Here is a 16,516-nt window from a genome sequence, read left to right as displayed (position 1 = left end):
CGGCTCGCAGCTGGAGCAGGCCTCTCGGCCCCCGCGGCTTGTGCCGTCCCCAACCCGTCCTGCCCCGCCCCTGCGGCCTTCCCACCTTCTCCAGCGTCTTTGTGCCCAAGGCAGAGCCCCAAGCCAGGGTCTGTCAGAGCCATCAGGCCGGGCCAGCCACCACCAGACCTGAGCTGCTGCTTAACTTAGCCCATGGCAGCCGTGGCCTTGAGGGCAGGGAAGTGGCCCCCGTGAGCCTCCAGTGCCCCCCACTGCCCAGTGAGCGCACCCTGGAATGTGGCCAGGGCTCCCGTGCTGACGCCACCCTGTCTGCCCCGCCGCCCGGCTCTGCAGCGCATGGACCTGGACCGCAGGCGGGAGGAAGCCCGCAACCCCAAGCGGAAGCCGCGGCTCATGGAGGAGGACGAGCTGCCGTCCTGGATCATCAAGGACGACGCCGAGGTGGAGCGGCTGACCTGCGAGGAGGAGGAGGAGAAGATGTTCGGCCGCGGCTCCCGCCACCGCAAGGAGGTGGACTACAGCGACTCTCTCACCGAGAAGCAGTGGCTCAAGGTACATGCTGGAGAGGGCTGCAGCCCGCGCCGCTCGGCCGGGCTGCACAGAGCTGGGCCCGGCTGCCCAGGTGCGTGCCTCAGCCCCAGACCTGAGAGGTTCCTTCCGCCGATCTTGGCCGTGCTGCGTGATGGCCTTTGAGGCCTCTGGTGTGGGCCAGGGATGCTCGGGTCCTCCACCTCCCTGCTGATGTGGGAAGACCCCTGCTATGGGGACGTGTGGTGCAGTCAGCGCCAGGGTCCACCTGTTCCCGGGCTCAGGAGTGTACTACCCACCTCAGCTAGGGGCTGGCCAGGCACCTGTCAGTCCACAAGAGGTGATGACAAGCGGCACAGCATCCGGGGCCCTCAGGGTCGGGGGAGGAGGGTGCTAACTCGGCAGGGGGCCTGTAGCCCCATATGGGCAGTCCACTCTGCGAGTGGGACTCCTCCCTGGCCGGGGAGCTGAAGAAGGGTGTAGGCTCCTGCAGGCCCGAGCCAGCGGCCCTGCGAGCTTGGGCCCAGCAGCTGCAGGTGGCTGGGCAGTGGGCAGCGCCTGTGGGCCCTCCTGACTCGGCCTTCCAGGCAGCAGCACTGAGCGACCACTCAGCCCCCTCCCCGCCTTGGGGGCTGTCCGCAGAGTCCTGCCTGGCAGTCGTTGTCTGGCCCTGAACAGCACTGCCGGAAAGGCTATAAAAAGGAGCCACACAGCCCTGCTCGGGGCTCCCAACCAGAGCTCGCCCGCCGTGCTGTGCGCCAGGGCCGCAAGTGAGACGTGGGTGCACATCTAGCGTCTCCTCTCCCCTGCCCCCCAGAATGCTCCAGGGCCAAGAAGGGAGCCTTTGAGACAAGGGCACGAGCCTAGGCCCAGGCCTGTAGGACAGCAGAGCCGTCAGCTCTTGGGTCAGCCCAGCCCCGGGCCTGTAGGACAGCAGGGTGTCAGCTCTCCAGTGAGGCCAGCCCCAGGCCTGTAGCACAGCAGGGTGTCAGCTCTCCGGTGTTCACCAGTCCCAGGCCTGTAGGACAGCAGGGCCGTCAGCTCTCGGGTCAGCCCAGCCCCAGGCCTGTAGCACAGCAGGGCGTCAGCTCTCCGGTGTTCACCAGTCCCGGGCTGTAGGACAACAGGGCGTCAGCTCTCGGGTGTACAGCCCCCTGTTTCGAGGCTCTGGGTGCCTCTCCCACTTGCTGTCTGACTATGCGCTGATGTCTTGTGCTCCGTTTTGTTGGGTATGACTTACATTTCGTGCAATTCCTGTTTAAGGTATACAGTTCAGTGGTTTTAGTATGCTTAGAATTGTGCACCACAGTCAGTTTTATATTAAGATTCATTTATTCATTTGAAAGGCAGAATTAGAAACGGATTTTCCATCTGCTGGTGTTCACTCCCCAAATGCCACGATGGCCGGGGCTGGGAACTCCATGTTCTTCTCCTACGTGTGTGGCAGGGGCTTGAGTACTTGAACCGTCATCCGCTGCTGTCCGCTGCCTTCCCAGGCACATCAGCAGGGAGCTGCATGGGAAGTGGCATCCACAGGGGATGCTGGCCTTGCAGGCAGCAGCTTAACGCTCTGCGCCACAACGCCAGTGCCTGGAGCTTCCACTGAGAGGCAGAGAAAGGGGCAGCGCCGCCATCCCATATGGGGCCAGTTCCAGTCCCGGCTGCTCCACTAACGATCCAGCTCTCTGCTGTGGCCTGGGAAAGCAGTGGAAGATGGCCCAAGTGCTTGGGCCCCTGAACCCGTGTGGGAGACCTGGAAGAAGCTCCTGGCTCCTGGCTTCGGATCGGCACAGCTCCAGTCATTAGAGCCAGCAGATGACAGACAGACACTCTCCCTCTCTCTACCTCTGCCTCTCTTTAACTCTGCCTTTCAAATAAATAGATAAATCTTAAAAAAAAAAAAAAAAAAAGATTTATTTTATTTATTTGAAAGAGTTACAGAAGGGGGGGTGGTCTTCCATCCACTGGTTCACTCCCAGATAGCTGCAACAGCCAGAGCTCAGCTGATCTGAAGCCAGGAGCCAGGAGCCAGGAGCTTCTTCCAGGTCTCCCACACGGGTGCAGGGGCCCAAGGACTTGGGCCATCTTCCACTGCTTTCCCAGGCCATAGCAGGGAGCTGGATCAGAAGTGGAGCAGCCAGGACTAGAACCGACGCCCATATGGGATGCTGGCACTGCGAGCCAGGGCTTTAACCCGCTGCCCAACAGCGCCGGCCCATAAATAGATAGATCTTTAAAAAAAAAAAAAAAAAAAAAAACAACCAGAAGTCACAGGTCCTATTGGCTCACAAATTCAACCTTAAAAAAAAAGGCAGAGGCCGGTGCCGCGGCTCACTGGGCTAATCTTCCACCTGAGGCGCCGGCACCCCGGGTTCTAGTCCCAGTCGGGGCGCCGGATTCTGTCTACCAATGTAGACAGCTTTGCTGAAAACAGCCTTCTTTAAAATAATTTTTTAAAAAGATGTATTTATTAGCTGGCGCCGCGGCTCACTAGGCTAATCCTCCGCCTGCGGCGCCAGCACACCGGGTTCTAGTCCTGGATTCTGTCCCGGTTGCCCCTCTTCCAGGCCAGCTCTCTGCTGTGGCCAGGGAGTGCAGTGGAGGATGGCCCAAGTGCTTGGGCCCTGCACCCCATGGGAGACCAGGAGGAAGCACCTGGCTCCTGGCTTCGGATCTGTGCAGCACTGGCTGTAGCAGCCATTTGGGGGTGAACCAACGGAAGGAAGACCTTTCTCTCTGTCTCTCTCTCACTGTCTAACTCTGCCTGTCAAAAAAAGGGGGGGGAGAAGAGCCAGCTGCAGCCTGTGGTTCATTGTCTGACACCCACAACGGCAAAGCAAGGGCTCAGGCCGACGCTGGGAGGCTGCACTCCAGCCAGGTCCTCCGTGTGGGTTCAGGGACCCGAGGGCTTGAGCGCCACCGCTGTGCCCAGAGGCTGCCCACGCAGGGACCTGGAATCAGGCGTCCAGGCAGGTGTCACACTCAGGCACTTGGAGCCCACACGGCCTCCGCAGGCCGATGTTGGGTCAGAAAGGAGCCCCGCCCTGGTGTGTGCGTCATCCTGGCCCGGGAGGCACTCGCCCTCTGTCTCTGTGGCTTGCCTGTGTGGACGCGGGGAGGCAGAGCAGTCGCCTGGCAGCGTGGCGTTGGCACCTGTCCAGGGCGAGCGGGCACGCTGTATCCAGCTGTCGTGTGGGCGTGAAGGGCTTCAGAAAGTTCATCCAAGATGAAATTAAAATTCAGGTTTATTTTGGTGCAAAAATACGTTGAGCTCTGCACATCTTTTTTCAATTTTTACTTTTTTAAAGATATATTTGTGTATTTGAAAGGCAGTTAGAGGGAGAAGTCTATGTGCTGTTTCACTCCTCGACGGCCTCCAGCCAGGAGCCAGGAGGTTCATCTGGGTCTGCCCTTGGGTGGCGGGGCCCAGGCTGGATCGGAAGTGGAGCAGCCGGGATGCGCGGACTGGCGTGGCGCTCGTGTGGGAGGCCCGCGGCGGAGGCGGTGGCTTCACTCCTGCACATCTTCCTAAATGTACATTGTGCATGGACTTTCTGAGGACGCCTGCTGTGTTCTGCCGTCTCTTGGGTGCATACCTACGCGGGAACTTGCTAGAACAAAGGGTCATCTTGTGTCTAATCTTTTCGGGAGTGGCTGCACCACGTCTCGTTCCCACCAGTGGTCACGAAGGTCTCCTTTCCATACATCCTCCCGACTCGCGGTCTCACCTTTGGACTCCAGCCGCCCTTGGGGTGTGCAATGGTGTCTTGCTTTTTCTAAGATTGATTGATTGATTTGAAAGGCAAAATGACCGAGAGAGGGAGATGCTCCATCTACTGGTTCACTCCCCAGGTGGGCACAGCAGCCAGGACTGTGTCTGCGTCTCCCGTGTGGGGAGCAGGGGCTCGAGCACATGGGCCATCACTGCTGCCCCAGAACACTCAGCTAACATAGTTTATTTAGGGGCCGGCGCCGCGGCTCACTGGGCTAATCCTCCGCCTTGCGGTGCCGGCACACTGGGTTCTAGTCCCGGTCAGGGCTCCGGATTTGTCCCGGTTGCCCCTCTTCCAGGCCAGCTCTCTGCTGTGGCCCGGGAGTGCAGTGGAGGATGGCCCAAGTGCTTGGGCCCTGCACCCCATGGGAGACCAGGAGAAGCACCTGGCTCCTGCCATCGGATCAGTGCGGTGCGCCGGCTGTGGCGGCCATTGGAGGGTGAACCAACGGCAAAGGAAGACCTTTCTCTCTGTCTCTCTCTCTCACTGTCCACTCTGCATGTCTAAAAAAAAAAAAAAAAAGTTTATTTAAGGGTTCTTTTATTTACTTGAAAGGCAGAGTTAGAGAGTGAGAGGCAGCCAGATCTTCCATCTGCTGGTTCACCCCCCAGGTGGCTACAACGGCTGGAGCTGGGCCAGGCCAAAGCCAGGAGCTTCATCTGGGTCTCCCACTTGGGCGCGGGGACCCAAGCACTTGGGCCATTTTCCGCTGCTTTTCCCAGGCCATAGCAGGGAGCTGGATGGGGGGTGGAGCAGCAGAGACTCGAACCAGCGCCCACATGGGATGCCGGCATCAGAGGCAGCACCTGTACCTGCTGCACCAGTGCGCCGGCCCCTCTCCCTTGGACGGTGTCCCCTGGAGCATGGCGGGCCCTCGTGCAGGCGATCTGTTTGCTTCTCTGCGTGTGCCTTGGTGTCACGTGAGGAACCTTTGCCAAACCCAGTGTCACACGGGAGCGCGACCCTCGGTTTTCCTCTAAGAGGTTTATACTTTGGGCACTGCATTTAGGTCTGGGAGCCCTGTGTTTGTTTTATTCTGCTTAGTAAGGCTTATTTATTTGAAAGGGAGGTAGGAGATGAGAGTTATTGGCAGAGAGACAGAGATCTTCTCTCCGCTGATTCGTTCCCCAAACAGCTGCAACGGCCAGGGCTGAGCCAGGAGCTCCATCCAGGTCTCCCACGGGGTTGCAGCGTCCCAAGCACTTGGGCATCTTCTGCTGCTGCCCGGGCACATTGGCAGGGAGCTGGATGGGAGTGTAGCAGCCGGGACTCAAACCAGCACTTGTATGGGATGCCGGCACTGCAGGTGACAGCTTAGCCCACTGTGCCACCGAGCAGGCCCCTGGAAACCACTTTGAGTTAAGTATTGTATATGGGGGTTCTGACCCCACTCTGTGGGAGCGCCCAGTGGCCCCGCACCGTTTGTTGAGCACTGAGCACTCACTTTTACACGTAATAAAAATACCCAGCTGTCTCTCAGGCTGTGCCCCCTTTGGGCCGCCGCCTGGCAGCCGCGCTGGTGTCAGGTGCACCAGAAGCCTCTGAGCTGCTGCGGGCCCCGCTGGACTGCCGTGTGCTGTGTCTAGGCTGCCATCGTGAGCCGCCGCAGCACTCCAGCTGTGTACAGATGGCCGGCAGTCTCGGCGCGCGGTCTCCGCAGGGCCTGGGTGGTATGGCCACTGCACAGCCACAGCCACATCTTTGGCTGCAGGAGCCGTTGGTTGTGAGCACGTCCCTGGAACCTCGCCGGCACCCACAGCCCCACCTCCCTGTGTCTCTCACGAGGACACTTGCTGGGCGCCCATCTCCAGCCCTGTGTGACGGCTTCCAGAGAAGCCACATCGAGGCTGCTGGAGGGGAAAGTCCCCTCCTCCCTCTTGCCCGCCGTGCGTCCTCCCTGCCGTCCCGTCAGCTCTCGGCTAAGCTCAGCCCCATCCCTGACAGGACGCATTTCCTGCCCTGTCCTCAGAGCCCCGCTAACCCTCCGGGCTGGCCCGACACTGGCCACCACGGCCGTGGCTGTCATGTCTGACGAGAGACTCCCTTCTGGGGGGGAGGGCCCCTCGGGCTCTGTTTGCTGCCCTGGCCTCCGTGGCAAGGCCTGTTGCGTGCGTCACTGTCCTGACCAGGGCTGTCCCTCGAATGGCCAGCCAGGGGCTGGTGCTGTGGGTTAAAGCTCCGGCCTGCAGTGCCGGCATCCCATGCGGGCGCCAGTTCGAGTCCTGGCGGCTCCACTTCCGACCCAGCTCCCTGCTCGTGCCCCTGGGAGAGCAGCAGACGATGGCCTCAGTGCTTGGGCCCTGCACTTGCGTGGGAGCCCTGGAGGAAGCTCCTGGCTGCCGAGCGGCTCAGCTCTGGCCGTCTTGGCTGTCTGGTGAGTGAACCAGTGTTTGGAAGACCTCTCTGTCTCTGCCTCACTCTGTGGGCCTTTCACATGAGAAAGACCAGGCAGTTCCTGGGATCCAGGCCCCTCCCTCTTCTGACTGCAGATTCCCTCAACCTGAGCTGGTTTGGCTTCCTTTTGGTTTAGGGGTGAGACAGGCAGGTTCCTGTTCCCCGGCAGGGATGCGTGCTGTCCCTGTTCCTGTCTGCCCCTCAGTGCCCAGGGCAGAGCATGGCCGGAGATGTCCGAGCAAGGGACACTGCCCCCGCCCAGCCCCCGACAGGGAGAAGAGTGACGCCCGTGCGTGTGCCTGACGGGGCCTGGCTGGCAGGCATGCACGGCACCCAGTGCACCCGATTCCCTGAGCCCCGCGGGTGCTGCGTAAGCTCACAGACACGTGAAGTGAGAACATGGGTTTTCCATGAACTTTCTCAAGCCCTTTTTTTAAGATTTTTTAACTTGAAAGAGAGAGGAGAGGCAGAGAGAGAGAGAGGTCTTCCATCCACCGGTTCACTCCCCAATTGGCCGCAGCAGCCGGAGCTGCGCCGATCTGGAGCCAGAAGCTTCTTCCAGTCTCCCACTGGGTGCAGGGGCCCAAGGACTTGGGCCATCTTTCACTGCTTTCCCAGGCCACAGCAGAGAGCTGGATGGGAAGTGGAGCAGCTGGGTCTCGAACCAGTGCCCATATGGGATTCTGGCGCTTCAGCCCAGGGTGTTAACCTGCTGTACCACAGCGCCAGCCCCAAGCCCCCCCACCCCCTTTTTTTTTTTGACAGGCAGGGTTAGACAGTGAGAGAGAGACAGAGAGAAAGGTCTTCCTTCCGTTGGTTCACCCCCAAAATGGCCACTACAGCTGACACCGCTGCGCCGATCCGAAGCCAGGAGCCAGGTGCCTCTCCTGGTCTCCCATGGGGTGCAGGACCCAAGCACTTGGGCCATCCTCCACTGCACTCCCGGGCCACAGCAGAGAGCTGGCCTGGAAGAGGGGCAACAGGGACAGAATCTGGCACCCCGACCGGGACTAGAACCCGGTGTGCTGGCGCCGCAAGGTAGAGGATTTAGCCAAGTGAGCCGTGCCACCGGCCTTTTTTTTTTTTTTTTTTTTTTAATTTGTCTTTCTTTGAAAGTCAGAGTTGCAGGGAAGGAAGGAGAGGCAGAGAGAAAGATGTCTTCCATCCGCTGGGTCACTCCTGTCGGCCACAACAGTCAGAGCTGTGCCGATCTGAAGCCAGGAGCTTCTTCCCCCACGGGTGCAGTCCTTGGGCCATCCTCTACTGCTTTCCCAGGCCATAGCAGAGCACTGGACCGGAATTACAGCAGCCGGGACTCGAACCGGCGCCCATTTGTGATGCCAGCACTGCAGGCGTCGGCTGTACCTGCTATGCCGAAGTGCCAGTCCCAAGCCCTCTTATGTAAAATTGGCGGCGGGGGTGGGGAGGGCGCTGACGCTGTGGTGTAGCAGGTAAAAGCTACCACTGAGTGCCGGCATCCCATGTGGGCGCTGGTTCAAGTCCTCGCTGCTCCACTTCCGATCCAGCTCTCTGCTATGGCCTGCGAGAGCAGAAGATGGCTCGGGTCCTTGGGCCCCTGCACCCACGTGGGAGACCTGGAGGAGGCTGCTCCTGGCTCCTGGCTTCGGATCGGCGTAGGTCCTGTCATTGTGGCCATCTGGGGAGTGGACCGGTGAATGAGAGACCTCCCTCTCTCTCTCTGCCTCTCTGTAACTCTTTCAAGTAAATAAGTAAATCTTTTTTTTTTTTTAAAGCCATTAAAAAATTGGCAGAATTTTGTAATTTATCAGACTTTTCTGCAATGTGTGGGGACCACCTAAAACAGCAGCGTCCTCGGTGTCACCTCTGGGTGGCCCGGTGCCAGGCCTGCGTGTCTTGTTAGGGAGGCTTCGCCCTCGTCTCTGAAGGACAGGCACGCGCGGGGCGCTGGCCGCTGCGCCCCGAGCCAGCCTCCCGGGGCAGCCGGGCCCCCGGCTGTGCGCGGCGGCCTCCGCTGGTCGACCCGGGTGCTGGCTGTCCTATTCTACCACTATTGACCCTGAAGGCCATCGAGGAGGGCACGCTGGAGGAGATCGAAGAGGAGGTCCGGCAGAAGAAGTCGTCGCGCAAGCGCAAGCGGGACGGCGACGCCGGCTCCTCCACGCCGACCACCAGCACCCGCAGCCGCGACAAGGACGACGAGAGCAAGAAGCAGAAGAAGCGCGGGCGGCCGCCGGCCGAGAAGCTGTCCCCCAACCCGCCCAACCTCACCAAGAAGATGAAGAAGATCGTGGACGCCGTGATCAAGTACAAGGACAGGTAAGCCGAGGGGGACCCCGCCGGGGAGGGCCTGTGCCGGCGCAGGGCGGGTGGCTTCCCGGCCCTCCTGGCGGGCCTGGGTCAGGTTCGCTGGGGGAAATGCGGCCCCGCTCCCCAGCTGTGGGCCTCGTTAAGCCACAGGGTCAGATACGAGCTGGGGTGCAGTGGCCACGGCCCAGTGTGCACCTCGTGTGCCCGTGCTCGGGCAGGTCGTGCGAGGCCCGGCCCTGACCGCCCAGGCGTCCTCCGCCCAGCCTCACTGGCTGTTGCGACAGTGCCTGTGCTGGGAGATAAGTGCAGGATTGAAACGTGCAGGGCGTGTGCAGTGGAAACAGCCCCCTCCCAGGCTTAACCGGCTGAGGAGAGGGGTGCCTGTGCCCGCTGGGGGCCGCGGCACGGTCAGAGGGCCCGCCCTGCACCCTGCGCATGCGCACTCCGGGAGGCAGCAGATAGCCCGCACCCTGCGGGAGACCTGGATGGAGGCCTGGCCTCAGCCTGGCTCAGCCCTGCCGTTGCGGGCATCTGGAGAGTGAACCAGAGAATGGAGAGTTCTCTCTCTCCCTGCCTTTCAAATAAGTACATTTTAAAAATGACTGTGGTGAGGAGGGGTGAGGGTGGCCTTCAGGGAGCCTGTGTGGCTGTGAGCTCTGCGTGCGGGAGCTCAGGAGTCGCCGCTGGCAAACATGGACGGCCAGAGTGCAGGGGCGTGGGCGTGGGCGCGAGCCTCCCCGGCCTCGGCTTCTGCAGGGGCGTGGGCGCGAGCCCCCCCAGCCTTGGCAGCAGCAGTCTCCTCAACTGGACAGGGAAGCCACTGACCACTCGTGAAGGGTGGGTGAGGCAACGTAGTCACGTGTGTCCACCAGAGACCAGGGCCCTGTTCGTGGGCGGCTCCTGCCACAGCCCAGGCAGGGCCAGTCCGTGTGGGAGGAGCGCCAGGAAGTGCCCGCTGAAGCCAGCGCAGGCGCTGCAGGGACAGGGGGCAGGCGGCCCCACCTGCTTGTTGGGGTGCCCGGCCTCCTAGCGGCTCCTCGGTGCCCCAAGACCAGACAGACAAGGGCTCGCAGAAAGCGAAATCAGAAGATTATTTGGTGCAAAAGTTGTGAAATCCGAGCTTACAGAAGATCTTCCAAAGCGTCATGGAAAACGTGTGTTATCAAAAACTGCAGCGCTGTCAGCGTGTGTTTGCGCCAGAATAAACTTCTCGTGCTTTTTGATGAGAGAGTCAGAGGTGGGGAGACAGATCTTCCTTCCCCTGGTCCCCTCCCCAGACAGCCACAACAGCCAGGAGCCCAGAACTCCATCCGGGTCTGAGCCGGATTGGCAGTGGAGCCGCCGGGACTCCGGCCGGCGCCCATTACCCCGCTAGGCCACGTTGCTGGCCCCTCCTTTGAACATCTCTGGAGGCCTCTCGTCCACCCCAGCGAGTGTGTAACACGCCCACCCTGCACAAGACCCGCACCAGCACCTCCACGGCGGCTCCGGCCGTAATGACCCGAAGCGTCTGTCCATGGTGGCCTCTCTGTGCCGTTCAGCCCCGTGGAAGTGGACTCCTACAGCTGACGGACCTTACATCCGAAAGGCGGCGGCTGCCGGCACGCACCCACCTCCTGTGTGCTCCAGTTCCCTCCAGCGAGGGCACCGCGTGCTGACCTGAGGCGCGCCTGCGTGACGCCACGCTGCGCTTCCTGACCAGGGACACCTGGGAGTACTGCATGCGGCCCTCAGGATTCTCGGGGGGAGCCACGCCATCTGTCCCTTGTCTCCATCATCCTGAGACTGGCTGCAGAAGCACCCTCAGAGTCAGACCCACCTGTGCCGTGGGAGCCGAGACCAGGCGCGCCAGGCACGCTGCACACGAGTGCGGCAGGCAGCCCTCCAGATACCCGCAACAGCCGAAGCCAGGAGCCCAGAGCTCCATCCGGGTCTCCCCCGTGGGTGGCAGGGACCCAGCACCCGAGCCGTCACTGCTGCCTCCCAGGGCGCGCGAGCAGGAGCAGGAGTCAGAAATCGGACCCAGGCGGGCGCTCCAGTGTGGGATGTGGCCTGGCCTGGAGAGTGTGGAGGCTGGAGTCAGAAATTGGACCCAGGCGGGCGCTCCAGTGTGGGATGTGGCCTGGCCTGGAGAGTGTGGAGGCTGGAGTCAGAAATCTGACCCAGGCGGGGGCTCCAGTGTGGGATGTGGCCTGGCCTGGAGAGTGTGGAGGCTGGAGTCAGAAATCGGACCCAGGCGGGCGCTCCAGTGTGGGATGTGGCCTGGCCTGGAGAGTGGTGGGCAGGTCCGACTGTTGCCGTGTGTGTGTGCGCCGTGACGCCGGGAAGCTGCGGCGGGGACCCGATCATTCCTGCAGGGCTGCGAGGGCCCTGGGAGCTCGGCTGACTGGAGACTGAAGGGAAACGAGGCCGTGCTGGAGCCTGTCCCCACGACCCCCCCAACCTTGCCCCAGTCACCCCAGTGTCACGGCCGAGTGACCCAGGTCATGGCGACAGCGCCTGGTTCCTCCGCCGTCGGAACCGCGGGCAGCGCTGGCTCAGTGTTCTGCCAGCCGGGGGGGGGGGGGGGGCTTGGCGTCCGGGCGTTGAGCTGGGAGGAGGGGCTCCTTTCCCAGAGGTCAGAGGTCAGCTCGGGCTCTGGGCCAGGGCTGTCTGTGCTGCCAGGTGGCCTCTTGGTCCCTGGGCCGCGAGAAGCCAAGGCAGCACCTGCGTGTCCTGGACCATGTCCCCGGTGTGTCCCGGAGGGTGCAAGAGCAGCGTGACCGCCGGAAGGGACAGGGGACAGGGGGACAGGGTGGACGTCGGCCAGGGGGACTGCCCCGGGGACGCTCTGCCCCTGTGCTCGGGCCCAGCCCGGGCCCGGGTGTGGAACAGGCTGCTGGCAGCCAGGGGACAGAGCTGCCCCTCAGAACCAGCGGGGTTAGCTGGGCCTGCGGGCCTCTGCCCCAGGCTGCAGCCTGCGTGGGGAGAGGCGTGTTTGCGGGGCGTCACAGCCTCCCCGCTGAGACGTGAGCAGCAGCGCTCTCCAGGGGACGGGTCCCGGGGAAGGGGGCAGGCGGGAGGCCCTGGAAGCCGGCCCGGGACCTCCCCTGGAGCCCCAGCCATGAGCTGTGCCTGCAGCAGGAAGGGCCCGCCCTGGTCCAGCGGCTGAGGGCCCGAGCCCCCCTGCGGCTGGCTGGCCGATGCTGCGCTCCCTGTGACACGGACTCCGTCCGTCCCTGGCCGCAGCGCCCCTCATCTGTGGGCCCCGCACAGCGTGGGCGTGGCCTTCACTGCCCGCCTTGCACTCTGCCTCCAGGCCCCGGGGGAGGCCAGCGCCCTGGTGAGGCCACGCATTTGTCTGCCAAGGGGACGGCAAAGAAACGTCCCTGGCGGTGGCAGACGGCGTCAGGCGGTAGCAGGAGTCACACCGCAAGACTCAGGAGAGCCGGGGAGGATCCGCGTACAGTTACCGCCCCGGGGACATGGCCACACCGCTGCGGGGAAGCTTGTCCACCCTGTGCTCCAACACGGCACAGATCCTCGGTGGGCCCACATGGAGTAGACGCACCTCGCCAGAGAGGGGGGAGGGGAGAGCTGTGGTGGTGACAGCAGGGCCCGGCCTGACCCATTCCCCCCAGGAAGCAGTCTGCAGGCTGCTGGGCCCCCGCCCCGGCCGTGCCACCTGAAGTCTGGGCCCTCCCTGGCCCTGAAGACCGGCCGTGGCCTTGTCACATACTCAGGTCTCCATCGTGGACAGGCATTGTCCCCACTGCCACACCCCGGCCATGACCTGTGCTCAGAATCCCACGTCCCGGCCGGCGCTGCGGCTCACTAGGCTAATCCTCCGCCTTGCAGCGCCGGCACACCGGGTTCTAGTCCCGGTCGGGGCGCCGGATTCTGTCCCGGTTGCTTTTCTTCCAGGCCAGCTCTCTGCTGTGGCCAGGGAGTACAGTGGAGGATGGCCCAGGTGCTTGGGCCCTGCACCCCATGGGAGACCAGGAGAAGTACCTGGCTCCTGTTCGGATCAGCGCGGTGCACTGGCCGCAGCGTGCCGGCCGCGGCAGCCAGTGGAGGGTGAACCAACGGCAAAAGGAAGACCTTTCTCTCTCTCTCTCTCTCTCTCTCTCACTGTCCACTCTGCCTGTCAAAAAAAAAAAAAAAAAAAAAAATCCCACGTCCCACAGCAGTGGGGAGGGGAGGCCGGCGCCAGCACCGGGTTTCCTAAACCTTTGGTGACAGCGTCACGCTCACTTCCTGGTTTGCCTTCATGAAACCCCACAGTGAGCCCTGTGGGGGCGGACACGGGGCCTGGAGGTGAGGCCCCCCCACGGTGGTGAGCCGGGGTTCCCCTCCCCGCTCAGACTCCAGCTTCCTGACCGTGTGCACCCTGGGAGGCTGTGGGATGGCTCTTGGTTGTTGGGTCCCCAGCACTCAAAGAGGAACTCCATTTTGAGTTCCTGGCTTCGGCCCCAGCCGCTGTGGCACTTGGGGATGAACCAGCGACAGGGAACTGTGTCTTGGGCCGTGGTGTGAGGCGGGCGTGTTAGGCTGGGGCGGCTGCAGTAGTGTGTCCCAGGCGTGTGGAGGCTGCAGGGCGCCGGTGACGGCTGCTGGCGGTGGCATCGAGGTTCCTGGGGAAGTTTCCATTCACTTCCTGTGAGAGTCAGCGTGTTCTCTACCGCACACCCACACACGCGTGTGCCAGCCGCCGGGGGAGGGCTCCTGCCGTGGGTCTGGAGCCAGGCCTGCTCTGGGCTTCTCGGGACGCCGTTGAGAGCACAGCGGGCGCCTCTGTTCACCGAGGCGGCCTGAAGTGGAGGCACAAGACAGGCTACACAGCCGTGAGGGCATGTGGGACGGAGCTGTGGCACCAGGGCACGACTACGGGTCCGTGCTTGGGCAGCACGCGATGGGCTCCCGGCGCTGCGGGTGGGGTGTCCCCAGGTAGAGGAGCGTCGAGTCCCCCACAGCCCATGTCTGCTCCTGCCTGTGCCTGGTGGCCCCCACAGGGACCAAAGCCATAGCTGGAGAGGCCTGGTGGGCTGGCGCGGTCCCACGTGCACAGGGGAGCGACGTTGCACCTGGCCCAGCAGGACGCTGGCGCTGTGGCGGAGGCCAAGGATCCCTCCCATGGAGGACTTTGGTCAAGGTCTCCAGGAATTACAGAAACACCTGGGGTCCTGCCAAGACGGCCGGCAGGTGCATCGCTGCTTCCTGACGCGATGTCGGCGCCCCGGGGCCAGGCTGACGCCCTTGTGTCCTCGCAGCGTTCTCCAGGATGGCTGTGAGAACGGGGGCACGCAGGCCTGCAGCGGGTCTGTCCTCTGGAACCTTCTAGAAGAGACAGGGAAGCAGGTGCAGGTGACACGGCCTGGCTGGTGTGTGCAGCCGCCGTCTCCGGGGCCCGACCGGGGGAGCCACAGCCAGGGCGTGTGGAGCCGTGAGGAGTGGGAGCGCCTGTCCCTTGAGACGGCAGAGGGAACCGGGGCCCCCGGGGCCCCGGCGAGGGCGGCCTCCCGGCGAGGGCGGCCTCCCAGCGAGGGCGGCCGCAGCCGGCGCCTGGTTCCTGAAGCGGGGTCACGGGCTCCCGGTGCCGCCGGCCCCCGGCCTCAGCCGTGCGGGGAGCCCTGCGCGGTTCCCTCCCGGGAAGCTCCCAGAAGGAAGCCGGGTCTACTGGACCCCTGGGCCGGCGGGGCCCGGGAGTGACGGCCGTGTCCTTGCCTTGCAGTAGCAGTGGACGGCAGCTCAGCGAGGTCTTCATCCAGCTGCCCTCCCGGAAGGAGCTGCCGGAGTACTATGAGCTCATCCGCAAGCCCGTGGACTTCAAGAAGATAAAGGTAACGCAGGCGGCGGGGGCGGGGCTGGGCGGGGTCATGGACCAGGTGGGGCGGGGCCTTGCTGAGCCGCCCGGCCCCGCCCCTCCCGCAGGAGCGCATCCGCAGCCACAAGTACCGCAGCCTGGGCGACCTGGAGAAGGACGTGCTGTTGCTCTGCCAGAACGCGCAGACCTTCAACCTCGAGGGCTCCCTGGTGAGGCGGCCGCCCTGCTCCCCGGGCGGGGGGGGGGGGGGGCTGCACAGGAAGCCCCGCCCCCTGACGCCCCCTCCGCCCCCAGATCTACGAGGACTCCATCGTCCTGCAGTCCGTCTTCACGAGCGTGCGGCAGAAAATTGAGAAGGAAGACGACAGTGAGGGCGAGGAGAGCGAGGAGGAGGAGGAGGGCGAGGAGGAAGGCTCCGAGTCCGAGTGTGAGTCCCCGGGGAGTCGAGGGGCCTGCGCGCAGCCTCGCGGGCGGGGTGGGGCGGGCGGGGGCCCACGCTCAGCGCCGTTTCCGGCCGCCCGCAGCCCGCTCGGTCAAGGTGAAGATCAAGCTCGGCCGCAAGGAGAAGGCGCAGGACCGGCTGAAGGGGGGGCGTCGGCGCCCCAGCCGCGGGTCCCGGGCCAAGCCGGTCGTCAGCGACGACGACAGTGAGGAGGAGCAGGAGGAGGTGAGTGGGGCCACCTGCCCTCCGCCGGGGCGCCCTCTGGGCCCTGGGGGTGCGGGGCAGCTGCCTGGGGGCGGGGGTTTGCGGCTGCTCGGGGAGCGCTGCCAGGCCGGGGGCGGGGTCCGCACCGCTTCCCCCAGGAGCCCCCAGACGGAGCCCCCAGTGCAGGGGTGGGGACACCACAGGAGGGCCCAGAGCCCCAGTGCAGGGGTGTGGAGGGTACTACAGGGAGGGCCCAGAGCCCCCAGACGGAGCCCCCAGTGCAGGGGTGGGGACACCACAGGAGGGCCCAGAGCCCCAGTGCAGGGGTGTGGAGGGTACTACAGGGAGGGCCCGGAGCCCCCAGTGCAGGGGTGGGGGCACCACAGGAGGGCCCAGAGCCCCAGTGCAGGGGTGTGGAGGGTACTACATGGAGGGCCCAGAGCCCCCAGACGGAGCCCGCAGTGCAGGGGTGCCGGGTCCGGGGTGGGGGACAGCGGGGACCCGGCCCACATGACTCCTCCCCCGCGCTCTCCCGCAGGACCGCTCGGGAAGTGGCAGCGAGGAGGACTGAGCCCACATTCCAGGCCGGCCGAGCGAGCCGGAGTAGCCCTTAGCAGTCGGGTAGCAGCAGACGTAGACCCCGCCCTGGTAGACGTGTGCACGCGGAGCCGCCGCGGGGCGCCTGCGCAGGCGTGGATGCATGCCCGCCCCGCGCCTCGCACTGTACTCACGGACAGGTCACTCTCGCCCGCCCGGGGGCCATGTCGGTGTCACTGGATGTCAGACGGTAATAAATTAAACCAACCACAGCCGCCGCCTCTGTCCGCCCGCCGGCCTCGGGGGCCCGCCCCTGCCTGGGACTCCCTGGCTGCCCCACGCCCGGCGCCGGGCCCTGGTCTCCGTGCACAGAGCCGGGCCTTCATTCAGGACGTGTTTGCCCTGCCGTAGCGGGGACTGGCAGCCCCGTGGTTCCGGGCGTGTACAGCGCCCATGCCGGCGCTGGGCCAGCTCTGTCCCCTCTCAGGCCTGGAGCCGGTGCCGCCGGTTCGGCTAGCAGCACCACACACCACACCTCCATCCCCC

At 64.0% G+C, this 16,516-nt stretch overlaps 1 protein-coding gene across 13 annotated transcripts in view; it reads left to right on the top strand.

The window, feature by feature from the left end:
- Positions 1 to 16,242, top strand: part of SMARCA4 (SWI/SNF related BAF chromatin remodeling complex subunit ATPase 4) — a 109,959-nt gene extending 93,717 nt beyond the window's left edge. For 6 of the 13 annotated variants that reach the window (XM_070059122.1, XM_070059119.1, XM_070059115.1 and 3 more), the window contains 7 exons: positions 334 to 552; positions 8,731 to 8,993; positions 14,695 to 14,803; positions 14,895 to 14,996; positions 15,082 to 15,214; positions 15,312 to 15,454; positions 15,972 to 16,242. In XM_070059122.1, coding sequence (XP_069915223.1) covers positions 334 to 552; positions 8,731 to 8,993; positions 14,695 to 14,803; positions 14,895 to 14,996; positions 15,082 to 15,214; positions 15,312 to 15,454; positions 15,972 to 16,004 — 1,002 coding nt within the window. In that variant the 3' untranslated portion in view covers positions 16,005 to 16,242. The remainder of the gene's footprint in view (positions 1 to 333; positions 553 to 8,730; positions 8,994 to 14,694; positions 14,804 to 14,894; positions 14,997 to 15,081; positions 15,215 to 15,311; positions 15,455 to 15,971) is intronic. The other 7 variants (XM_070059127.1, XM_070059121.1, XM_070059125.1 and 4 more) reach the window with 3 other exon arrangements.
- The last annotated feature ends 274 nt before the right edge of the window (positions 16,243 to 16,516 follow it).

Source organism: Oryctolagus cuniculus, chromosome 16, assembly GCF_964237555.1.
Source record: "Oryctolagus cuniculus chromosome 16, mOryCun1.1, whole genome shotgun sequence".
Classification (NCBI taxonomy): Eukaryota; Metazoa; Chordata; class Mammalia; order Lagomorpha; family Leporidae; genus Oryctolagus; species Oryctolagus cuniculus.
Note: the sequence above shows the minus strand (reverse complement) of the source record. Positions and strands in the feature narration are given on the sequence as shown.